The sequence below is a fragment of the Crotalus tigris genome, unplaced genomic scaffold (assembly GCF_016545835.1).
Source record: "Crotalus tigris isolate CLP2741 ecotype Arizona unplaced genomic scaffold, ASM1654583v1 scf7180000017830.1249129, whole genome shotgun sequence".
NCBI classification, from domain to species: Eukaryota; Metazoa; Chordata; class Lepidosauria; order Squamata; family Viperidae; genus Crotalus; species Crotalus tigris.
Genome location: NW_024096659.1, coordinates 296,385 through 323,785, shown reverse-complemented (window position 1 = coordinate 323,785; position 27,401 = coordinate 296,385). Strand labels below are relative to the sequence as shown.

At 34.5% G+C, this 27,401-nt stretch overlaps 1 protein-coding gene across 3 annotated transcripts in view; it reads right to left on the bottom strand.

Moving 5' to 3' along the window:
• Positions 1-8,880: 8,880 nt before the first annotated feature.
• Positions 8,881-27,401, bottom strand: part of NETO1 (neuropilin and tolloid like 1) — a 77,534-nt gene continuing 59,013 nt past the window's right edge. For 2 of the 3 annotated variants that reach the window (XM_039342972.1, XM_039342973.1), the window contains 4 exons: positions 19,904-20,017; positions 14,281-14,839; positions 12,157-12,230; positions 8,881-9,431 (listed from right to left, as the gene is read on the bottom strand). In XM_039342972.1, coding sequence (XP_039198906.1) covers positions 12,170-12,230; positions 14,281-14,839; positions 19,904-20,017 — 734 coding nt within the window. In that variant the 3' untranslated portion in view covers positions 8,881-9,431; positions 12,157-12,169. Of the gene's footprint in view, positions 9,432-12,156; positions 12,245-14,280; positions 14,840-19,903; positions 20,018-27,401 lie in introns of all 3 variants that reach the window. The other variant, XR_005556662.1, reaches the window with a different exon arrangement.

The window sequence follows — 27,401 nt, the reverse complement described above, 5'->3', positions numbered from 1 at the left end:
TTTTGATCAGCCTTGTGTGACTGTGTGTTGGTGTCAGCCGACATCCCACAGATTCAGCTGGAGCAGCTTCTTCAGATTCAGAATTGGATTCCTGAGCCTGAGTCATGACAAACATGGCAGAACAATTTAAAACAATTCAACTAGAGCGTATGTCAGTGAAAGAGTTCAGGGCATAATTGTTAGGAGAGAAAATTTTATGATGCTCTCCTATTTCCTTGGTTTCCTAAACACCGTGCTTATTTTGCTTAATGGTTAAATGTTAGCATTCTAGGATGCATAACAAATATTTCTGAAGCAAAAAGGATTAAAAAAACAATTTCCAATATATAATTAATAATCACCAACACACACAATGGGAAAAAATGGGATAAACATATAGTGACCTAGTAGCTTGAATGATTATAATAGTATCTAACATAATAAAGGACTCACCCTTTTGATCTTCAGCATCACTGCAAGGATTGTAGGAGACAAAGAATAGAATGGCTGAATGTTCAAAATATTATTCTCTGTATTTTTAACCATATTGTTAAAAGGCATATTCATGCATTGCCTTTTATTTTACTTTATTTTTTTGTAATTGCTATTGCTTGCATAAACAACTGTTTTCCAAAACTTCCAAGGAATTTTAATAAATCTCCATTTCCCCTCACATTTTCAAACAGCACATCAGTTCCACAAAGACTTATTGGGAAGTCACCTGTATATGCTGAACATCAAGGGCCGCTCTGTTTAGATTCCTTTCTTTCACTCCAATATTAATTACCTTGTCAATGGATGAACTAACATTTCTTGGCTTACTCAAGTATCATTTTATTTGTTCCTTCTTTAATCTCTTTTATACCTTAACTGCAGCTTCTTATTGAAAAGTGTGCTCAATTCCTTCTGGGAAGAATGTGAATTAAGTTATGGTACTATGCTTCAATGTTCAAAATAATCTCTTATTTAATAAGTAACTTTGATGTAAAATTCAAGTCTAGTTGGAAATCAGTCTTGGATTATACTTTATGCTGTGTATTTGAACCACATTTTACACCGGAAGTTTTTCTAGGTTTAGCATTTACATTTCAGTTTTATAAATTGGATTAGTACTGTGTTGATTGATAATTTTAGTTTGAAGGTTAACTACAACTTTTGGACTTTTCTTTAATAAGTAATATAGCATATCACAACTATATAAATAGCAAAGAATACATTGAAAACCTGTAACCTCCATGATATTTTAGAGGAGGAGGGGGGGGGAGGGGGAGGGGGAGGAATAGTACTAGTTTAGGAAAAGGTAAAGAATCCTCAAATATAAAAGTCTTATTTTAAACACTTTTAATTTATAAAATGGATAAATCATATCATCAGCAGCAATATCTACCTTTAAAACTGAGGAAATGAATACAACGCATCTCCAGCAAATGCAAGAATAGAATAGATTTAGGTCAAGTATTAAGTTGGCAGATACATTTAAATAAAGTGGAATCACTAGCTGAGCTCATTGTCCATTAAATGCATGCTTATTAAGAACTGGTTGCCTTGTTCCTTATTATATTCAAGTCAGATAACATAAAAGACAGGCATTTTAAATCTGTAGCAGAAAATAATTTTTAAAAGTGGCATAAAACATGTTTTGTGTCTTTAAACCTTATGGAATTTTTCAGTTTTAGTGTCCCTTTCCATTGATCATCCTTTCCATTGATTCAGGTAGATAACGTATATTAAATGTATTTTATTTATGCTGAGCAGCATACCATTAACTAACAACATGGATGCTTTTATTTTTTTACTGAACTCTCATAGAAATTGATTGCTCAACTACAGCCCAATTAAGGGCAGAAGGGAAGACAGAAATATTTGCATTTCTTCCTTTGATGCTTTTGATTCTAAGTCTTATCAGTATAGGTCAGGGGTCTGCAATCTTGACAACTTTAAGACTTGTAGACTTCAGCTCCCAGAATTCTGGGAGCTGAAGTTCATTAAGACTTAAAGTTGTCAAGATTGCAGACCCCTGGTAGAGATTATAGTGCCAAGTGGCGATGTCAGGAGAGAAACAAATTCAAATTAGCCCTTTCTTGTTGGGCCAGGCACAAGGCACATACAAAAAAAAACCCCAAAACCAACAACTCCTCATAATCATTTTGGTTTATTGTTGACTCTTGCAGTAGATTAATTTTTCCCACCAAGTTCAAGAACTCCAAGGATACAAAGCCACTTTATTCCTTTAAGGTGGGGATCTCCAAAGTTAATAGTAAGTTTAAGACTTGTGGATTTCAACTCTCAGAATTCCTCAGCTACCTATGCTTTAATGGTTAATGAGCTCAGGAGGTTCTAATGGAAAGTGAAGTAGATGGAAGAATGAGTCAAAGACATAGTTTATTATTCAAATTTGGACTGCTGACTTTGAAAAGAACAGAATTACAACAATCTTATTGCCTTTTAAATATTCGCATCAACCTTTCTGTTTGGGTTTTTATTACTTCTGAAAGAAACTTTAAACCATTACCATTTTGCAGTTTTACTTTCAAAGAGCACAACATACAATTCTACTCTATCCCCAATTTAGTCTTTTTTGTTTTGTTTTCATTGCTGTCTTGGTACGTTTCTTAGAGAAGACTGAAAGCAGATTAAAAAACACTTTAAACTTCCAAACTGTGTGTTAATATAGATAAATGATTTTTAGAACAATAGCAGAGTTTTAAGAGCATTATTATGTGCTAATGGGTATGCTAATGTACATTTTAAAAAATAAGTGTTTTTTTAATTGTTAGCACTGAACAATGTTGTGCCTAATCACCATATTATAATTTTTTTAAAAAAGCCAGAGTCTCCCTATTCCCAATCACTATCTACCCAGAAAGTAGTATTAGAAACAGCATGGTTTTATCAGGTGCAGCTCAACTTTAAATACTACTAGAAATGAATTTAATAACAAAAGACACATTGTTTTTGAAAAATTACCGTATATTCCGGTGTATAAGGCGACCCGGCATATAAGATGACCCACATCTTTGGTGCCGAGTCACATGCCTAGAAAGTCGTCTTATACGCCGGAAACTACCATCATTTCCAGCGTATAAGACTCGGCGTATAAGACGACCCCCGACTTTGGCGCCAATTTTAACGCTTGTGAAAGTTGTCTTATACGCCAGAAAGTATGGTAGATTATATTATCTATAATCAAGAAGAAAAAGACAATCACAACAAAGAAAGTTCTGGATAAATATATTTACTTTGTAAAATGCAAAAGTAGGAAAACAAACAAGAATCTGAATTAGAATGTAGAAAGAAGAGGGAACAGGGAATAGGGGGGGAAAGGACAATGTTTTAAAATTTGTTGGATTTGAAGTTCAACAACTAATCAGACCTGAAGGATGTATCAACGTGAACAATAAAATGAACAATCAGTACTGAAAGATATACACAAAAAGGTAATTTTATTGAAAAAAACATACACATGGAGTTTCCATAGTATAGATGGTAGATACGAGGTAATGCCACTTGACAAGATCAGTCTGTCATATCCCCTCTGAAGTTTATGGATTATCAGGAAAACCTACCGTCATAGCAGATACTATCAAATATATTTTAGCTCTAATTTCTGTTATAACCAAACCTGGAAAACTATTTAGAATATAGCACCAGTCATCATAAAAGCATATACATATATTCTTGACCTACGACCAATTTTGATCATAAGTCATTGAGGTTGCAACCTAACCACCATGTCACTAGACTTGTAAAGTAAGTCACTGTGGTTGTTAAAGAAATCACATGGTCGTTAAGTGAATCCAGCATATCCAATAGATGGGGTTCCCCCCCGTTTTGTCAGAAAATAGCATTTCATGGTCACATGATCACATGATCACAGAAGTTTGCAGTCATAAATGTGATTTGGTTGCCATGTGCCCAAAATTCAATCACAACACTGTAGGAAGCTAAAGTAATTGTAATTTTGAAGACAGGTCATATAGCTTTGAAAATTCTGGTATTACTCCAAATGGTTATTAAACAATCGGCTGTAAATTGTGGGCTACCTGTAACAAACAGTTGGTGCTCTTATATAAAGTTGAAAAATTCATCCATGAGGGACTTGGGTATCCAGCCAATGAAAGATGTTTTATTGCCAATTGAAGGTAAATTTACAGAGTATCACATAGCACAGGAATAAAGGCTTTTCTTGTCCCTTTAGAATAACTCTTTCTGAAAAGACCTATTAATAGCTAATGCTGTTTTGATTGTGTGGTGAACAAACAGGGAGATTTATAGCCCAAAGACTAGACTGAAGGACAGATTTTCTACCATTTCACAGGGCCTATATACTCACTGCACTGCTGTCCGAGGGCTGGTTTGTTCTTTTTACACTCTCATGATCAATTTTAATGAGTCTCATTTCCAAATGCTATCTTTGTAATGGTGGAGACTACAGGATTCATTTCCTACTATGTAATGATGTCAAGAGATTATAATGCAGAAATCCATATCATCTTATCCTTGAAAAAAGAAATGCTACCAGGAGTGGGCCTTTCATATGACAACATACTTCCTTTGAATATTATTGAACAAAAACGGTAAGGAATGGTATTGCAGCACTACCATCCCAGTTACCCAAGAATATGGTGTGTTCTACTCAACCATCAGAACTGTGACTTCCTAATTTATCTGTTAGGTTTATATCTCATCTTATACCTGATGTTGGGATATCATTTGAGAAGATTGAAGAACAAATGTTCCTTGTTGCAAGATGTGAGAAGGATTACTGTCGTAATTGGTGTTTTCTGCAAAAGGCAATTGGACTTTCTTGGGTGTTTTTTTTTTTTTTTTGCTTTGAAAACATTTTGCTTCTCATCGAAGAAGCTTCTTCAGTTCATGAGAATATTGACTTATGGAAAAAGCATGACTGGGATGACTAAGAATCTCCATAGATACTGTTGTAATTGCATTTCGAGGATACTTGTAATAATGCATGGGGTAGAGAAAAGTAACAAATATATAAACCCAATAAAGAACAGCCCTGAATTTTTGCAGGTGAATATTTTAAAGAGCAAAAGAATTCTGGAATGTCTATCATATTTATGGTTCACAGTTATGATGTTCAATTTCTTCCTTCCATTCTTCTTCTTGCTTGTGGCAATATGTGGATCAAACCAACAAATGAGTTAATAATCAGTTGAGAATTGAGATATGTAGCATTAGCACTGAAGATAAATAATTGTATGTTATAGGTTGTGTAAAGTTTTGCAACACAGAGGTGGAACAATCTGCTTCCAGAAGTGGTGAATGCTCCAACACTGGAATTTTTAAGAAGAGACTGGACAGCCATTTGTCTGAAATGGTATAGGTTTCCTGCCTGAGCAGTGGGTTGGACTAGATGACCTCAAAGGTCCCTTCCAATTTTATTATTATTATTATTATTATTATTATTATTATTATTATTATTATTAATACTCTTATCTCTTCAGGGCTTGCAATGCCATATTTATGCCATTGGTTCTTTTTGTCTGCTAGATGCATAACTTGGTGATGCCAACTGAACATATGTATAATATATTGAAAAATAAAAATAAACAAAAACTAATGGGCAACGTTTCTTTGGTTTACATTTTCATATGACCAAGAGTAATCACACAAACTAATACACAACCTGAAATTTAATTATCTTTTACTTTTCACCTGTCAACTGCTGTAATTTACACTGGAAGAAACAAAATACAAAAAGACCTTAGAATATTTGTAAAAAAAAGTAAATATTAAAAGAATTTATGTGCAGAACATATACAAATTTTGTGAGCCCTTTAAAAAATGCATACTGACTGAAAAATGAGATAGAACATAAACACAAATGTGGTAAGTGTGAAAGTCTAATTTGTCCTTCCCTTGAAACAAAAATTAATATGAAATTCATAAGAACACCACCAAGAACCATTTGTGAATAATGGTCACTGCAGCATGTAACAAACAGACATCTATCACAAAAGGATTTACATCAGCCTGATTAATTGCACAGTCAAAATTTACCTTTAAATTGGATTTTGCTATAATTAATATTTAAGCTAAGCCAATATTTTTATAACATCACTCCAATAAAAATAATTATTTTTAGTTTTATTAATTTCCTGTTTCTTAAATTCATTGGTCTTTATGAATTTGGTAATGGCAAACTCAGGCAGTTGGATGATTATAGCAAAACAAAATTAAAACTACTGCTGCAAAGCAACAACATGCTTAAGACAAAACTTGAGCTACTTTGAAATATCAAACATTATAATCATTCTCCTTTTCCCACGCAATAGCAGACTTATATACCGCTTCACAGTGCTTTACAGCCGTCTAAGCGGTTTACAGTCAACAATCTGGGCCGTTGTTTTACTGACCTCAGAAGGATGGAAGGCTGAGTCAACCTTGAGCTAGTGAGAATCGAACTGTTGGCAGTTGGCAGAATTAGCCTGCAATACAGCATCCTAACCACAGCACCACCATAGCTCAACAAAACTAGGTCATGATCATCAGGCTAACAGCGATTTTAATGCTCTTTCAAAACTGCACAGGCAAAGGGGGAGTCAGTCCTGACAGACAGCTAAACCACTGCTTCTATAGACATTGTTGCATATGGAATTGCAATGGCCAGCCTGCAAGTTTGGCCTTTTCAATCCACTTCCACTCTGGCTATGCAAACTGAAGGGGAGAGTAAATTGTAACATTGTAAATTGTCTGTACCAACAATTCTCTATTGCAGGTTAGTATGGTTCTACTTACAGCAAGGCTGGAAGCTAAGTGCCAAACCAGGACAATTTTCGTTAAACCAAAAGGTACGGTAACAGGGTTTTTAGTAGCTTCCAGAAGTCATAGAAAGTCCCATGGAAATGAGAAGTAGAAACCTCAGAAGACGGGTGCAGAAAAACTGATCTGTGTGAGATATCATCCCACAGAACCACATGGCTGGCTGCTTTAATATTATCCTAACTGATAACAAAGATTATGCTGGAGGTCTTTCTTATATTTACAGATGGTTCATCTATTTATGCAGTTTTGAGCAATGATCAGTTACTAGTTAATTGTAGAAGGCTTTTGTTTATATAAAGGTATTTTTTAATCTGAGATACTGTTGGCATGTAAGTGCATCATAATGAAAACATGTTTGCACCTGTTACATGAGATATTTTGTTTTCAAATATAGCCAATTTTTTGTAAACAATTCAGATACCATTGGGTTTAAACATTCATTGTCAAGTTAGCCCTCACCACAAAAAGTGCACAAACATGCATGAGCATATATGAAACTACTTACCATACTTAAACATCTTCATTTAAATTCTTTATTAGGCTATCCTGCAGTCCAGCAGACAACAGACTTTCTCTTTCTTTAATTGATTAAAGGATAATGCATCTGGCATCTTTTCTCTCAAAGTCTTCTTGTTGCTTTGCCTTTGCACTATTCTGAATGATTAAAAAGTTCCTCTGGTTTTTGAGAAGCCAGAGCAAATTAGAGGAGCATCGATGAAATTAGTTTGATGTTTGTTCTTTTTACAATGAGACCTTAGCTTATTGAATTAAACTCAAGGAAACTTCTCTTCACATTGTAGCCATCTTTCATGACATGACATAACATCAAAGACTTGTAATAAGTGAGGCCATACATTTTAAACACTGAATAGTGATCACCACAGCCCACCAGAAATATAAAGTGCACTTTTTTATTATTCCAAGATTTCCAATAAGTCCATAACTCCCCACTTCACCGATCTATGCAATGTTCAATTTAAATGCAAGGGAACTGACTATTTAAAAGAGGGGTTTCTTTGCAGTAAAAGCTTCAAAACCTAGGTCAATGTTACTGCTAATAAAATTTACATAAATAGACAAAAATATAAAACAATCCGTTCTTTCCTCATGCAGCATAACTGCTACTCTATACTGGAAGCATAATCACATGTCACAGACTTTAAGATTAGTGCCAGTGAATTTCATGAGATTTGTTTGTGAATATATATTTTTAAAGTTATTTTGAATGCCTTCTGTTCTTTGAAGCCAGTGAAACACTTTTTACTCAACTGCTTCGTTTATAAAAGTAGTTACTCCAAAGCACACATTAAAAAATATGCTATTCGAGGTAATAGAAATTTACTTTAAAAAATTACAAATATTAAATAATTGCAATCTATAATAACTTTCAACACTGGACTACATTTAGCAATTTACAATATTTGATAGTTTATCATTAGTTTTAATTTGAATCTGAGAGCTGTCACCCCTCTGTGTGCATCTTTCAAAACCACAATGATTCTGAGATTTCAACGCCTGTGAACTTCAGTTTTTGAACTTTCAACATTTCAGATAATATGTCACAATATTGATAAAGTGAATATGCAACATTTGGGATGGTTAAATAAAAGTTCTAGCAAAATTGTTTTTCAACATTGAGACAGAAATTTTCACCAAATGGCATTGAATTCTGTAATTCATAAGGAAAGGTATTGACAACACACATTATTCCTAACGTAATCTATCAGAAAGTACAGAAAGAACAGAAATAACACAAAAACAAAGATACTGCAGAAATCTCATCTTACTTGGGTTTTTTGGGGGAGAAATTAAAGATAAATTCAGTATTTATTCGTACTTGCTTCATTCCCTTCTAGAACAGGGATCTCCAAACTTGGCAACTTTAAGACTTGTGGACTTCAGGATGCTGACTGAGGAATTCTGGGAGTTGAAGTCCACAAGTCTTAAAGTTGCCAAGTTTGGAGATCCCTGTTTTAGATGACTTTCAGAATTTCAGCTACTAAAAATGATTCATCATTGTACACTTAGATGTGACCCAGCAAATGTACTATAAATCCATTATGAATCCTTACCTAACTGCTAGAGTAAATAAAAGACTACTGCAAAACTCAGTTTAAGAAATTATTATACATTGTTTTATGTAACATTATAGAAAAATTTACAATTAGCAAGCATATGACACAAAGAAATGGATTGGAATAGCAGTAAGTATGAATGCATGCTTTTTACAATGAAACTCAAACTTTTTTTTTTTTTGCCGATTCAAATCTTCGGCAACATACATGCAGATCAATTTCTCAGTGTGACCTTCCGCCACATTATTAGATATGTTTTCAACTGATATTTCTGTTGAAGTGGTTATGAATTCATAAATACCTGATTTAATCATTTGTTCCTGAAAGTGGATAACTTTTCTTTGTAATCAAATAATAAAATAAATAACAATATAAAAGAAAAATATGATTACAATAATAAATATAGTAATAAGGGTCTTATTGCCATTCATTAATTTTGCTTATTATTGACTGATGGGTTTTTTTCACGAAACTGGAGTAGTTCATTGGAGTCCAGAACATCTCTAGCTTGAAGTTCCAGAGCTGATACTTTCATAGGTCACTGTTGTCTATTCAAAATCACCCCGGAATGCACTATTCTCAAACAGTCTACATAATGAAAACAATGCACATATAACAGGTTCAATAGAAAGAATCTTGTTCGACACAATATGTAAAATACTGTACCATAAGAAAGATATTACATTGATAAGAGACCATGAATTCAACCATGAAAAGAAATGTGATTTATTTGGAAGCTGGTTCTCTGCAAAAGGATGGAAATTGCTCACATGGGTTTGCTTTTGTACTAAAATCCATCCACCCATCCATCCATCAATCCATCCACTGATAGGGATTTAATGATATACTTAGAGAAGATGGAGCAAATGTTTTTTTTTAAGGGTTGCAGCAACAAAACTACTTGTGATTGGCAACCTGAGGGCAAAAAGACATGTGAAGCCATGTCACATATAGAATATCATTTCTGGTGATTAGAATTTGGATAAAATAACACTTATGAGCACAGTAATTTAGAGAAAGGGATGAACAGCTGACCACTGAGCAGACTCATTGGCCAAGGTCAAGAAGAATTTTTTAATAGGTGTATGTATGTATATATACACATACACACACATAAATTCACATGTAAAAATAGAGCATATAAATGCAGACAAACTAATATAAATGTATAAAAGAAAATTATAGCTTTAGCTACCACTATTAATCAGTTTCCAAATAAAATATATTTCAAATAAAAATAAATTACACACAAATAAACTTAAATCCTTAGCCAAGCTTTAAAAAAATAATGGAAATATGGAACTATCTTTTTCAGGAAAGATCTTTTCACAATGATCAGGAGCACTAAAATTAAACATTTTTCATTTCGGCATGTATGAAACAGTGGCTTTTGCACCTTTCTTCCTCCAAATATGCCTCTAGGTGTATCTTACTATTCAGTGATAACCATAATGTTAAACTTTACTTAATACATGTAAGTTTGAAAACGCCTACATATTCTACATATGCTACTTCTGAAGTGTAGGCTGATTATCTAGCTTTATTTTCAATAGGGGAAACCAAGTGTATAGAATTCCCCTGAAAACTTAAAATAATTGATTTTGTGGCATTTCAGGTATGATTTTGAGCAGAAAGTCAATATGCTAATTGTGGAAAAATTAAAAAACAAAAATATAAACCCTTTTTGAACTTTTCAAGAAAACATATTTCTTGCTAGCAAAATGAAACAGCAAGGCTGTATAAATGAAACAAGTGAGTTACATTTTCACATGGAAACTGCTTCCTAAGTCATTCCTTGATATCATAAGTACTTGCTGAAAACACAGTACAATGTTTTCATATCATATCATAATCTGGCAGTGCATTTAAGTGGTATTAACCAAACAGCCTAATTTCCACTTGTGTACAGCACAATGAGAAGTAGGATCAATTCTACTTTGACATCAGGAATAAGACATTAGATGTTTTTCCTGATGGGTCTCAGAAATTAATTTTCTGCACTTCCTTTGTAGTTCATTACCCAGGTCAGACATTTAGTTACAGATTTTTGTTTCCTTCATCTTTTCAACAGTCACAAATCATGTGAAAGCTGAACTCCTGGGTCATATGCATCCTCTAAAACCTTGGGTTATGAACCAAAAAATGCCACCAACTTGTGCTTTGCAAAGTGACACAGGGCAAAATTATTACATTTATAGGGACAAAGAATTTATTAAATCTATTCTATTAATTTATTTTAATTAAGTAAAATAAAATGTGTTTTTTGCCCAAAGATCTTGGACTATAGCCAAATGTGGTTGTATATTGTTGGGTAAGTACATTCACAATAATGCATCTGTCAATGCTGCAAATATTGTATATTCTTGCTTTGACAATATACAGAACTGTCTGGTATTTTTGAAGTTAATACAGAGCAGAAGGGGGTGGAGGCAAAGCCAGGGGAAAGAAAGAGGAAGGAAACCTTTGACCTTCACACTAATTGGATAATGTGATATATGACAGCTAATTTAGGGAGGGAACATGCTGATAATTTAACTGCTCAGAAGAAGAGAACTTAGATCTTAGCATAAAGCCTCCGTTGTGCCTGTGCCTGACATTTTGTAACAATAAATGACTTTTAGGAAAATCAATGCCTGGAAGTTCTTTGAAGTGTTTCATTAGCCGGAACCATAACAGCATCAGTAAGTGCCATTCATAATACTCAAAATAAATACCTAACAGGGATATCATGGAGAATGGAAAAATGAAAAAGAGTTCAAGGATTTCAATAAGAAACAAGTTCAAACTCCTACTTCATGAAAATGGCCAATAGGCTTTAAGTAAAACCAGCTTCAGTGAATTGTGAGAATAAATAAGAAATCATCTGCATATTAATTCAACTTTCCTAAAATAAGCATGCGTCAATTATGACTATAGATAGTTCTAAAAGATAGGTTCTCTATTTTCCTATAGCGTGTATCAGGATGGAAGTTATTACCTTTTGAAACATTTTAAACACTGGATTTTAAAAGAGTAACAATCAAAGTGAATGGTCATGCCAAACCTTAAAAATCAAGTTTAAAATGCCAAATCATATTTTGGAGGATGTTATAATGGAACTGAGGAAAGTGACTGAATAAATTGTGTGTGTTGTTGAAATTACAGAAAATCCCTTTAAAATTCTTTATACATTTGGGGATTAGCAACATTTTGCAAACAAGCCAAAACACACAACCACAAAAAACAAATTATAAAAAGATCTCAGATTTTTTTTCCAAGAAAATAAATGGAATGCAGGAATGGTGAATTGGGAACAATGTGTTAGTTGACTTACCTTCAGTTGTCTTTTATACCCTAGTTGTGTTGTACTCAGATTCATGTTTGTTTAGAGATCCAATGAGGCAGAACCTGGAATGTTATGGCTATTTCATTCAACATAATAATGTTTGCATAGGAAAAAAAGAAATACATGCATATACATCCTTTACTGAAGCATATTTAAAGATTCAGATCAAATTAATTTAAGATATCTAAAACTGGTAGGCTGGTAGGAAATAATAAGCATAATAATACTCTTATTAACTTTATCAACCCTCTAAAATTAGTCCATTAAAATGGCTTGGTTAACAAAGTGCTCTGAGAATTTGGGATTGGGGTGTTTGCAGTAAGGAGGGATATGTCAAGCAATGCAGACAAAATAATAATAATGGGGCTCCAATCACACAGCTCTATCCAGCAATTTGTTTTATTCCTCCTGTAGACACCCCAAGTTTGGATAGCTTTTATGTAGACTATGGAAAAGACAGAAACATGAACACAACAATATGGAGAATAATAAAATATATGTTTGTGGAGCCTAAACCTATCACAACTTTTCTGGCAGTTTCCAAGTACATTGTATGTAAATATTTTCCAATTCATATTTACTCATAATCTTTTAAGCATTTTTATTAACAAGCAGGGTGCATTTCACAGCAAAAGAGTCCCCATAATTTTCTTTGAAACAGTAAATCTGCCAAAGTTGATTTAGAAAGCTTCTGCTCTGCTATGGGTTTTTTTTTTCATAAGCAAATCTAAAAGAATATCAAGTTAAAGCATAAAAATGATTCCCTAGTCTAAATCGCAAATAAACAAGATAAGTAATGATAGATCAACTACAGATATTACCATATCATATTTCAAAATATTGTGTTTTGCTGTATAAAAGAAACATGAAAGAAAGACGAAGGGATTTTATGATTGATTTATCCCTCCCTACAATTTGGAAGGACAACATATTACATTCAAACTCTAAGAAATCAGTTCTGCATGCTGATTTTTCAACGAAAACTGCCCTTAATTTAATCAAAAGTGTCTTTGGTGGGAAAGTCTATCTACTCTTTCATACATTTTTATATTTAATGAAATTAAAATAATAAGACACCATACCTCTCCTGAAAATAGAATAGACAATTTTTGATGATAGAATAGTATTAGAAAAATCAAAAACAAACAAGCAAACAAAGAAAAAACAAAATCAGACAGGCAATGGGATATTTGCAATTAGAATTTCCCATAAAATAAGTATATACGTATATACTGTATGTATGTGTGTGTGTGTGTGTATGCATGTATGTGTGTATATATATGTGTGTGTGTGTATATATATATATATATATATATATATGTATGTGTATATATATGTGTATGTGTGTATGTATATATATATGTGTGTGTCTCTGTGTGTGTATATGTGTGTGTGTGTGTGTGTATGTATATGTATGTATGTATGTATGTGTATAATCAACAGTATTCTTTAGCTGCTTTAAAAATTAAAGAAGCCTCTCTAGGAATAGCTGCTTAACTCTTTCCTTGTTTGATCTTTCTATGCTATAAATCCCTCCACACAATTAGCTCTTGAGTGTTTGCATGTATGGAAAGGATGAAGGCTGCACTCCAGAACTAAAAAATATTTTAGAGCCTAGATTAGTGAACAAGCAAAGACAGGAAAGTTTAAACTTCATTATGTTTTGATTTTTAAAGCCAGATAGTAAAGACTGGTACCGTAATGGTCTCCATGGCTACTTTATGCCAAATAGCAGGTGAATATAAATATAAATAGAAAGAACCTATTTTCATCTGCCAAAAACTGCCAGGGAATACTAGGCATTTACTAGACTATAAGTTCTAGTAAATGCCTAAAAATATAAATGAGGACCATTTTGGATTCTTTGCAAGCGGAATCACTGACTTGGGTATTTTCATGGGATGGTACCAAAAGGACCTTCTCCTCCTCCACCCCCTTCCCACCAAACTCTCCTCCACCATGCATAAATTGCATCCTGGAAAAAGAAGAATGATAGCTCATGAACAATGATTGGACTGTAAACGGATATGCATATTAGAAAAAATAAATAGAAAATAGAGCTGAACCCAGTCTTCATGCAAAAGTCTTCATCAAAAATCTATTGATACTGACCGCTGAACAGCTTTATCATGTCTGGACAGCCTGTGACTCGTGGTTGGTACCTCTTCAATTTCATCTATCTCACACACATCTGCAGCATCTTGTGAGTAGCTATGCTTCATGACAAGGATGTTTCTTCTGTTCATAGGCTGGATAAGGGGCTTTGCAGGCTGGGGTTGAATTTCTGTCAAGATCGGTGTATCTCTTGTGCTAAGATTACTATGGCTGCCCTTAGTGCTAGATAATTGTGATCCACAGTGGTGGTCATGAATGCATTTCGAAGATGACCTACGGAGTTTATGATAATTTTCAAAGTCATCTGCAAGATCTGCAAGGTCCACTGAAGTTCCTGTCCCTCTAAGAGTACATAACTCATAATGAGGAGGCTCAAAGACCTCTTGGAATACTGTTTGATCAAAGTCTGCTTTCCTCTGGACAAATCTTTTACGAGGCTGTTTGATCTGGACTATTACAGAGATGATGATAAGGAGGATCACAATGCAGGAAGTCACCCCAATGATTGTCCCACTGGTATTTGTAAGCTGGTCCCATAGGCTGGCTTTTGTCTTTCCTGAGAGATGGGAAGGGGAATAAAAAATAAAAGAGAAAATTAAAATCTACTTTTTTTAAAATGACCGTTTAGTTTTATGGACTGTTACTATGATGATTCTTTCTCAATCTTTCCAAACCTGTCCAGATGCGTTGCAACTGCATGTTTCAATAGATTTCATGGCTATACATCTGGACATTTTGATAATTATGTTCCAATATATCTGAAGACTGATATAACAAAGAATACAACAAACACAGAATTTTATGGCAAATAGGTTTGCATTGATATCTTAAAGTACAGAGTTAACAAAGAAGTATGCCATTTTTGAACCTTGATTTTTCAATTTGAATTGAATCAAAGTTGGTCTAATGTTGATTTATGGAAAATTTAACATAAAAGCTTCCTTATCACTGACATTCTATGTTACCCAACCATAATATTTTTTGAAGTATTGCTGTTAGTTACAATTATGTGTCTCAGGAGAAAAAGCAAAAAATATTATAAATATGATTTTTAAGAAGAAATACAGTATGTACTTTATGTACACTGTGTACCTCTTTTAATAAGATTAATTCCAACATTTATGAACACAAATAACCATCCAAGATTCAAAAGGATCATCTTCATAGACTTCTTGTCACAGACTTAATCTAATAACATGAATTTTACTTATTATGTTCTGCTAGCCATAATACTATGATTACTATGCAGAAACTGAGTCCTAATACTGCCAAGGTTTATTCTAAAAGACATTTTGCCTATAAACTGACATCAGTTAAATCAAATTAAGCAACTACTTCCTATTTTTTTCTAAGGCTAGGTAAGACAGCTGAGTTGAGTAAGAGAGGAATGAGTAGTTCCTAGGCTAGAAATAATTTTTCTGTGGATATACAGTATGGCCATAGATATTTGGTCAAAGAAGAAAATAAATTACAGGCTGATATCCTTGAGGATATAAAAATTGTTTACATTTTCTCATTAGCAGTGACCAATCACTGTTGTCTTAATTTTTGCCTAAATCAGGGGATCATATGTCTGTCTGTCCGTCCATATCTGTCTGTCTGTCTGTCTGTCTATCTGTCTGTCTATCTATCTATCTATCTATCTATCTTGTAAAGCTAAAGTATATTGAAGAGTTTTCAGCAAAGTCTAGCTGAGGAATTGAAAGAAGCCATCATCTCAAGTGGGTATTTCTCAGAGGGAAAAAAAAAACAGATTGGGCACCAGGAGTAAAGTCCAAAGGAGTGGTTGCCAAGAGAAGGCAGATGCATTAACCTAAGAAACTATTAATTTATCACTGAGGATTTGGGGGCATTGTGTCATCAAGGAAAGTGTTTCAGTTTGGAGGACTAGAGAATCAGATTTCATGATGAGGATATAGCCAGCCCCTGAAAAATGAAACTAAAACTTTCCCTACTCAAGGAAATCTGTCCCTCCCAGTTCTATAGTCTCCATACACTCATGAAGGCATTATGAAAATGGAACAGTCACTATATGAGTATTGTGGATAATCTCTCACTACTTTAAGTCTAATGATATCAACTTCCTTTCAGGCATTTGTACATTCAAAATAAAGGCAAGAATGCTTCAGTTGTAGCTTACATGGAAGTCGATACATAAACAGCTGTATGTTCATAAAACTGATGTGGTTCATACAATATTGAACAGAGACACTGAAGGCATATGTTATATGCATATACTGCACATAGACACAAAAGTTATGTAGCAGTTTTCTACTGTTTTGTACAAAAATACAAAAAGTTTTTAGAGGTATTTTTGGGAGCTCAAGATAGTTAGCTCTACAGACCACCACCAACCTACCCCCAAAAAGCTAAAGGAATTGCTATTTATTTATTTATTTATGAGACTTATATACCGCTTTTAAGTGCAAGCACTCTCTGAGCGGTGTACACCAGTAAGCAACGTATATATATATTTACATTGCCCCCAACAATCTGGGTCCTCATTTTACCTACCCCGGAAGGATGGAAGGCTGAGTCAACCTTGATCCGGTGAAATTTGAACCGCCGACCTGCTGAACACAGTCAGCTAAAGTGGCCTGCAGTACTGCACTCTAACTGCTGCGCCACCTCGGCTATAGATTTATTTGCTTGTTTTATTGTTCATTGGATTAGATCAATCAGTCTAAATGAAGCACAATTTACAGCCATGACCAGTCAGATGCTTCAACACATTTAACTATCAAGACACTTATATGTCTTCTGCCTATAGTATGACATTGATGCTTCTTTCTGAATTCCATTCTACTAATTATCTATTAAGAGTTTATATCCCTATCTGATTCATTTTAGACTATACATTTAGAAAGCATAGGAAATAATCTTGTATGCCTTGTTTGTAACTTTCTTAGAAGCATCTAAATGGCCAATGGAAAATAAATGTTGGGTAATCTGAATGTTAGTCAGATATAAGTGTGCTTGTCTTTTCTACTAATTCTAATAGTTTTATTTGTAAGTACATTACAGAGATTAATAAAGACAATTTCCCATAACGTGAAGATAAGTGGGCAATACCATCAAGCACTGGAGGGTCTCAGGGTTAATTGGGAAAAGCAAAATCTATTTATTTCTATTAGAACTATCCAACTTTTCTTCTTAAAAGAGTTTTGCCTGTGTTATCCTGCATTGTTGTCAGTACTGCTCAAACTTTCTGGAGAAGAATTCAGCCATTCTTTGACATTTTTGTTTCTAAAAGAACTCTTCCAAAAACTTATCATAAAAGCCATCCCTCTCAAATCTTCTCTAAATGCAACTAGTTAAAGAACTAATATAGTTAAGAAACAATCCAGGATTGGGATTCAAATCTCTTTAATGAAAAATTTATCCTGTCCTTTTTATATTGCACTTCTTAATTAAAATTAGTAATATGCTGATGATTTGCCACTTATCCTAGCATACTATGAATATGTTTTGAGATTTTATTCATCTTGGTATCCCAAGGAGATAGAGAGAAAGCTTTGAAATAAAATTAATATTCAGAATAAATACTGATTGCTTTTGACATGCTAGCAGGGATTTTTACTTCTGATCATTGGCATATTTGGAAATGCTCTTCATAATCCAGTGGCCTACAGCATTTGATGGTAAAAATTAATCTGTTCTTATTTCATCTGTTTCATCATGATATATAAATATTGTCACCACCACTTTTGAAAAGAGGAAGGTAAATGGTTAATTGGCAAGTCTTCACTCATAAATTGTCCAAAGGAAACTAGCTTGTTGAAAAGAACAGTAAAACTGTATATTTGTTCCAACTTCTGAATCACATGATTGCCCAGTCCTTATCTGTTCATTGAATCAAACATCTGAGTCAAATTCACAATCATGCATAGATAGGTACTTTATGTAGAATTCTGAATGTATAGGCCAGCTATACTTTCTGGGAAGATACTGGTAGAACAGAGCCAGCAAACCACATCAGACATTGATATGAATCTGCTGTCCTTCTCATAACATTAATATTGAACAGTTGGATTTAAGGCATGGAAGAAAGCTATCTAATAGCTATCACAATCATTCAGGCACTTAAAACTATCAATTAGTGAATAGATTATTTGCACTTACAACAAAGAAAACATAAAATTATAACTGTCTTTCTGGGAGATTATTTGCCATTTTAAAATCTTCTGTTCGAATTACACTTCAATTTATTGTGCCTGGCTCATTATGCTGGTTTTGAGTTAAGGCAAAGCATTTTGCAAGCTTTTTCCATTTCTTCCTAAATGAATAATGCTCTGTATTCTTTACTGCTCTCCAAAAAAGCTTTCAAAGGCATAATAACCATGGAAGCCGTTGCTGAAATAAATGATCCCTCTTATTCTTTATAATGAAGACAAATACAGATACAGAAATCTGCAAATTTAGAGGGCTATGGCCAAACAATTGTAATCAAACTGTGCTATAAAGCTTGAACTTGAACTCTAGTTTTGGTTTCAATTTTTTTCACATTAGAAACCAATGAATTGTACAAAATTGCACTTAGACGTGGTATAATAGAGTTAACTGTCATTGAAAGTTGGAATTTTATCTTAAGAAATATTTGGCTTTATTTCCCAAAACAATGCAAAGAAATGAGTTGTTTTGCTGTTTTTGAGTTATTTTCTCATGAAACAAAGGCAGGTTTACACAAGGACAAGTGTATACATTTTACTATTCACATTCAAGACACACACATAGAAGTGATGGATGTTTTTACTTTTCACGCGTTGTTATGGTGTTATATATTCTACTTTTCACATGCCAATGCTCTAGTTTTGCCCCATATAGCTCTAAAGCAGTGGTTCTCAACCTGTGGGTCGGGACCCCATTTGGGGTCGAACGACCATTTCACGGGGGTCACCAAACAATGCAGTCTGCCATTTTTTCCCCCTTTTCCTTAACTGTGCTACTCCCTTTTATTCTATTGGCTTTTGAAAGCCAATAGAATAGACTTTCTTGAATAGAGTCTAATTCTATTGGCTTTCAAAAGCCAATAGGAATTGTCCAGGCTGTCTCTGCCCTGCTGAGCCCGCCAAAAGTCCCATTCTGCAAACGGTGCTGCACCAGTTGAGTAGTCCTCGACTTACGACCGGTTGAGTAGTCCTCGACTTACAACCGGTTGGGGGTCACGGCATTAAAAAGGTTGAGAAACACTGCTCTAAAGAGCTTGAAGCACTGCAATTTCACAAATCAGCCCTTTATAATACATAACTCACCCTAACTGTGAGTTTATACTGTAAATGCTCTTTTAATAATGTTTATATTTTCACAAGTACTGAATATTAACTACCATTAACAAAATGAGGAACCCAAGTGATAGAATTTCTCTATCCAAATACTGATCAAAGTCCAACAATTTATCTTTTCCAGAGAAAATATAGGACTTTTTCATTCTAGGTATTCAATGCTCTATTTATTTTGTAATAACTTTTGAAACAAGTTCTAACAAATTTTAGAACTCGGTAATATACAATTTTATGCATTCATCGAAAAGCATGAAAATATTCATTCAGTCAGTTTCAAATAATTAAAGTAAAACTAATGTGGCATTAATTGGAAATTTAATCCATATGCTTAGCATTACCTTTGCAGTGGTTTTCATCCCATGGATATACACAGTTCTGGAGTCCATTGCAGACCAATGTATTATTAATACACATATTACTATGGCAAAAAAATGTGTTGGCTTCACAGGGGGCTAAAAGGAGAAGGCAAAAAAATGCATTAGCAGGACTGCACAATGAATTTACTCTTCTACTTGGAAGCAATAGAGCTATTAGTGAATCTAATACAAAACCAAGCAAAGGGATCTGCAATATTGGATCTAAAAAAACCTTTGTATTTTGAATGTAGGCCAGATGGCTGTAATTCTACGTAATCAGCATAATTGCTTGTTTATTGTATAAACAAAATTTAGGATTTAAAATGCAATTTTCACACCTGCAGTCAAACACATTCATGTCTTCATTGCAATCAACGTAATGTGTGTGTGGAAATATAAGAGAGGTACAGGAAGATAGCATTATTTAACATAGTTAATATGCATTTTTTTTTAAAAAAAATAAACCATTAACTTCAGTTCAATTTGATGCTTATAGATATAAATTGGGACCAGTAAAGACGAAAATTTCAGTGATATGTTCATATTTTTTATATAGTAGGTAGGTAAGGAATTGCAGAAACACTTGCCTTTCTGATATTGAATTTTCACAGTCCCTGAGCAGGAGGTAAAGTTAATTGCCTAAGGCTCACAAACTAGTAAAATCAAGTTGCTAATATTACTAAAGCCCCAGAATAAAAGTGTAACTGGAGGCTATATACTCTATATCAGGCTTCACTGGGAAATCCAAAATTCTCAAGAAGTTTACAACCCAGTGGAGATTATTCAGTCATTGAACATTTCTAAATTCAACTCAATGATATATTTTTATGTTTGTGCAGCTAGATGGCTATCTGTATCATTACCCCAAGCCTGCTATTAGAATTTTTAAGTGGCACTAAGGGGAAAAAATGACATATTTTAAAGCTATATTAGCCTCTCTGAAGACTTGAACGTATATTTACAAATAACCTTGGATTGGATTGAAGGCCAGTGAACTCCCTATGATAGTTTCTATTTTTATTTAGTCATACAATGTAGAGGCTGCCTGACTTCAGATCATTCTGGGGAGCTTACACTTTAAAAGCAAGAACAATGAATTTCAAAAAGTACAGGTCATACGCATACAGAAGAAAAACCATACATAACAACAAAAACCTCACACGAGTCAACAACCATTAAATCTCAAGGTAAGGGAGAATAACTTTCTCAACAACAATGGAGAAGAGAGAGGAGAGATACGAATATCTGGAAGAATGCTATCCCAAATATAGAGAGCATTTAAAAAAAGGCAAATATAATAATTTGTAATGAGAAATGAAAGGAAATCGACAGGTTATTATAGATGCTTAATTCAATCACCTTCTAATGCAGTGTTTGCTTTTAAGAAAGAACATTTGAGCTAGAAGAGAGTGAGTTTGCTATCTGAAATAAATGACATTTCCGTATAATCTTCCATAAGTAACCTATATCATAGATCCTGATATGAAAGATTGTTGTTAACAAATAACAACAGAGCAGTAATAATTAGCTTTCAGCAAGGTCAGATTCTTCATGTAGCGAATTTTTTTAAAAATAAAAACCACTGATACATCTGCTGCAATGCTGCTTTTCCATTCCCTGCTGGGCATCCCAGTAGTTGAGGACTGGGTTGCAAACTTCTATCATTTCGAACAGGTTAGACAGCAGACAGTCTCACTGAGAAAAGTGGATGGGTGGATGATGGAATTCATGGAAAGGAAGGTGCAAATAGATGAGCAGAGAGGCAAAAGGAAGTGAAATGAATAGAATGAAAACAAGCAGTTATATAGTTAATGGGAATGATACTAGGCAAATTATTAGGCACAGAGCACCGGTATCTTCTGGGACAGGAACACTTTCTTTTGTAACTTGATTAAGTTGATTCGTACTTGTAAAAACAATACAGGAAGAACAGCAAAGCAAGTTCTAAAAGCAGTCCTGCTTCCTACATTTGAACAAAATACCTCTCCCATCCACCCATACCACCAAAAACCAGGAAAAGAGTTGGGGTTGTAATCCTATGCACCTTTTCCTGATAATGAATCCTACTAAAAGCCATTGAACAAATAGACATGCTTGGAAGTGCTCTATACATGCCAACAATTGTCATGTTTACAGTAATTGTATACAAAGAGAATATCTCCCATGCATTTTCGTCCACCTGCTCACTCATTTTATATACCTGTATTTCCTATCAGTACAGGACCATCCATCAAAAGCTACTGCCTTGCCAGCTTCATTTCAACCTTCTTTTGCAAATTGTTGGACAAGATAAACAATGGAGACATAACAACACCTAATGAGAAAAATGGGGATCTATACCTATTTTTCTGGAGGGTGGCAGGAATGGGCAGGCAAGGAAAGTGAGATTATGATAGTAATTCCCAGCAGGCCTTCTTCTTCTTCTTCTTCTTCTTGTGCCATATCCGTTATCAGACATTGGTGATAATGTCTACGATCCTGTTTTTATCAGCAGCCACACAAAAAAATGCTGCTGAGTGTTGTCCAAACCAGTCCCTTAGATTTTGAAGCCATGATGTTCTTCTTCTGCCTGGACCTCGTTTGCCTTCAATCTTTCCCTGGAGGATTAAATGGAGTATACCGTATTTTTCTGGGTGTCGCATCATGTGTCCGAAATATTCTAACTTTCATTTTTAATTGTTTTGATGATTTCCCTTGACTTTCCCAGGCAGCTTATTACCTCATTTCTGATCTTGTCAACCCTGCTTATAACTAACAGCCACCTGTAAATCCACATTTCAAGTTCTTCTAGTCTCTTCAGGTGGCCTCCTGTCAGAGACCAACTCTCTACTCCATAGAGGATAGAAAAAATATAACATCTGACAAGCCTGATTTTCAATCTTAGGCTTATGTCAAGACCTTTTTCATTTTGAAGAATGCTGTTTGAGCTTTCTCTATCCTTGTTTTTACTTCAGTCATCATGTCCCAGCTTTCATGTAAATTAGAACCGAGGTGTGTGATCCTTTCAACTTTTTCTAATGGTATTCCTTCCAAATTTTATTGGTGGTAAATTAACGGGTTGTTTGCTGACGACCACGATCTTGGTTTTTGAGATGTGAAGCTTTAAGCCATATTTTTCAGATATTTCTGTGACTCTGTTGATGAGGACCTGAAGGTCTTCATGCTTACTGGCAAGCAGAACTGTATTGTCAGCATATCTTAAATTGTTGATCCAAACACCATTTACTTTGATGCAAGCTTTAAAAAACCTCAGTAGATTCATAGCGAGAAAGAGAAGGAAAGTGGTAAATTCAGGAAATTATGTATACTGATTCTTCTCATTTGAAACCAAGATCTCAATCTGTCCCAGGGACATCCAGGCTGATATACTGGATGCTAGAAATAGAGCAGCAGACAGCATGTTCAAAGGCAGTACTGTTCTAATAAGATGTTTATTCCATAGGGAATACCACATTGTAAATTAGTCAAAAATGCAAAGTTTCAAATGTTCACAGTTCATGAGAAAAATCTAATTTATCGATTTTTCCAACAATGAAATTATGGTTTTCTATTGCAAACACTGGTCACAAGGTGGCAACCTAAGTCTAAAGGAGCCACACATAGGATTTAAACCCAAGGATATGAATTAATTTTACTATTGGGTTTCAAGAAACATGTTTCCTGTTTAAATCATTGAGGACAAGAATATAGAACAACCACTCAAATATGTAAGGATATGTAAAAAAAATTTATAAAGCCAGAATGATGTTGTACACCAATAACTAACTTTAGGTTGCAAAAATCTCTCACTATAACAGTTCCTGAAAGAATTATCTTCAAGTCATTTTTTTTTGCCTTCTCAAAACTTCTCTGGGATTACAAGTCCTTATTTAAAGACCCAAAGGACCTTATTTCTTGAGTGCAAAAAAGTACTGGTAGTTAAATGTAACAATGACAGAAGAGCGGAATTCCATATAAAGGATGCTTTCTCATCTTTTATGAGATGTGATGTGGCAGTGTGATGTGGCAATGAAATACTTGAAGTAAGTAGCTGCTATTGTGAATGGAACACTGGGCTGCAAACTCCACCTCTTTCAGGCATGTATCTGATATTGTGATACATCTGGAAAAGGGGCGGGGCAAGCATTGCAACACAATTTTACTTTCATTAGTCTGACTTATTTCCCCCCTCTGCAGACATCACTTATCCAAAATCGCCCAATGACGGTACTGCCATTTTAACAGTTCATTAAAAATAATAATAAAAATATAGTTGTATTGTTGCCATAATATAATAATGTTAAGTTCAAAAAAATCAACTTAAGTTATAATTAAAATTAACTTGTTAGTAAATGTTTGTGCCATTGTGGAAAAATGCAGATATAATTTTGATCAAGATATGATTCTGTTGGGTGCAAGACGGGCAGAAGAAAATTCTGACAGATATTCAAAATGTTGTTAATCTATAACAATAAACTTTGTAATCTTTGTGAAATCCTGACCTGGTCTCTTTGATATGCCAAGTTATACTACCATTATATATAATACTGTCAAGAGCATATCATTAGTTTTAAGACATACTATCTTTATTTACAAAATATTCTAGATGGAAATTGAGACAATTAAAAAAGTAATTAACAAGAGTGATTAGAAAGTTTGTACGACTATAATCCAAAAAAAACCCCTGATGTGATGTCACCCTCGCTAGTTTGGATAGTATACAATAGGAAGTACAAATAAAATGCAATGACATCTATTTCTAGCCTACAATGGAAGAATAATGATTAGATAGAGCTAAAGCCACTGTTTGTTTATTTCTTGGATTTATGTGCTTCCCATATTGTCTGGTTCTCAGTTGTAGAGGTCTTCCGGAAAGGCCTCCTTGTCTGTGAAATGCAGTCCGAGTTCCATTCTCAGCTGCAAAATGAAGCTGTTTTTTCCGGCGAGGCAAGTGTTGATCCATGGGAGGCCTGGCTTCAATGGTAAGCTCCACCCACCACCCTAGCTTGATTTTTAGGGGTGTGCCTCACCCCAAAACTAGGGTTTATTTTTGGGGTAGGCCTTATATTAGGCCCACCTTTAAAAATCAAGCCAGGCTTATTTTCAGGGTAGGTCTTACTTTTGGGGAAATGTGGTAATTATATTAAAAATTATCATTAAAAGATTAAAAGATGGGGGGGAGAAGGAGCATGAAGAACATAGCAGGATGTGGAGCTTTCTTTCAATCTATTAACCACCTCCAGAGCCCCCACCCACAACACACGTTGGTGGCCCAGGCCCATAGCAGAACCAGGTCTTCAGGCCCTTAAGAAGATCAGGACAATTGGTGCAGATCTCATCTGGGGAGTTTGGTATAATGTTCCAAAAGTTAGGAGTCACAGCAGAGAAGGCTTAAGAAATAGTTTAACATTTGCAGACACAAAAAATTGTCCTAGATTAGTCTTTCCCAATTTGTTACTATCTAAGCAGTCCAAAGTATCAGGAGATTTAGCTTCTTTAACCATGAAAAGTTGTATAAAGCAGAAATATCTTAAAAGTAAATGTTAGAATATAGACATATTTTTTTATAATATGGTTGAGTAATTATGTGTCCTCACATCAATGTTGATTCTTAGTGAAGAAGCAGATAGATTTTCTCTAGAAGGATCTGTTCCAAGCACGATATTTCAGGTCTGAAAACTGTACACTCCTTTCCATTGGAACTGAGTCCAATGCTGCTGGTTATTTTCTTCTCATCTTTTCTTCCAGCTTTCCCAACAATAAATATTTTTCCGAAGAGTTAAGTCTCCACACAATGTATCAAAAATATAATAATGTGAACCTGGTCATTTGTGCCCTACTGAGCTCCTTTGTTTTTCTAGCTATTCATATTATTCTCAGGAATCTCCTCCAACACTAAAGCTTCTACCCTGTTTCTTCAAAATCCAAATTTCACTTTCATAAAATACCACAGAGAAATCTGTCAGCTGTACTATTTTGATCTATACCTTTGTAGGTAGAGTTGTATTCCTTTGTTAACCCAGGGCCACTACATTTCATTATGCTCTGTCCATACTGTGGATTCCTGACCTTGTACATAGGTTTTGCTTGAGGATAATGAGATGTTTCTGGGATTCCCCTTTTTTTCTAAGCACATTCCATAGTTTGACATGATTGACACAATCAAAATTTTTTTTTATAATCAATGAAGCACATATACCAGTGGTAGCAAACCTATGGCATGGGTGCCAGAGGCGGCACTCAGAGCCCTCTCTGTGGGCACGCACACCGTCGCCCCAGTCCTAGGCCTTCAGCTGGGTTTTATAAAACTTTTTCGCTTTAGGACTCGCTGCCATGTACAAAAAAAAGGTTTAATCAATCAATCAATTTCAACTTCTCGCGGGAAAAAAAAAGATCTTGCAAAGTTGGAATTGATTGATTGAACTTTTTAGTCCCATCCAGTCTGCCATTACCACTGCAGCCAGGCCGAGCCAATGGGCCACACCCAGCCAATGGGCCACACCCACCTGGCACCCAACGATGCATAAGTGGGTTTTGGGTTGCAGTTTGGGCACTCGGTCTCTAAAAGGTTCGCCATCACTGACATATACCTTTTTGGCTTAGTGATATTATATAGTGTTATATATAGTGTTATATTTTTTCCTTAATATTTGGCATCTAATTCATATTTTTGAAGCTTTGAAGGTTTATTTTTTTTCCTACACAATGATTCTTTGTAAGTCATAGTTTTATATATTTTTATTTACAATCATAAATAATATCATAAAATTATTCTTCAGGGACATGAAAGGGCCCCCTTGGGGTTCCCTGGGCAATAGTTGATGTCTTTCCAATCTGGAAGTGTCTTGGTAGGTGCTTCTGACAGGAATGTAGTAATATAGAAATATTCTATTTATATAAACATATAGCATCCATGTACTAGAAGGAAATGAAATGAACAGTGAGCTCAAGAACACAAACATCTACTTTTAGGAACTTTTAGGAACCAACTACTCCCATGAGTAATATAAAGCCGTCATATACAAAAATAGTTGCTGCATTGCTCATCATTGTTAATTTCGTTTCTAATGTATTATTTTGGCAAATGCAGCTATGAAATGAAATTATAATGATTCAATAACTCAGAAAATTCTCTAACTGTATGATATTGCAATCCCCTAAAATGTAAAATTAATTTGTATATTTCTCCTCAATGCCACTGAATAAACCTAATGATTTCAATACAAATTGATTTGAGAAATAAATGAATCATTCAGTAATGGCATTTAATGTATGTATCAAGTAAAACAATGTAGATCCTTACAATTTTACAAAACAAAATATGGACTTAGATATGATGTTTTTCACTGACCTATACATGTCTACAGAGACTCCACAGACTACAATATACTACTAAAGGCAGACCTTGGTTAACCATTCATTCAGCAACTATTCATAAATACAATAAGATGTATAGCCAATCCTCAAAGTCGCAGCTGTTGCAGCACCCCTGCAGTTATAT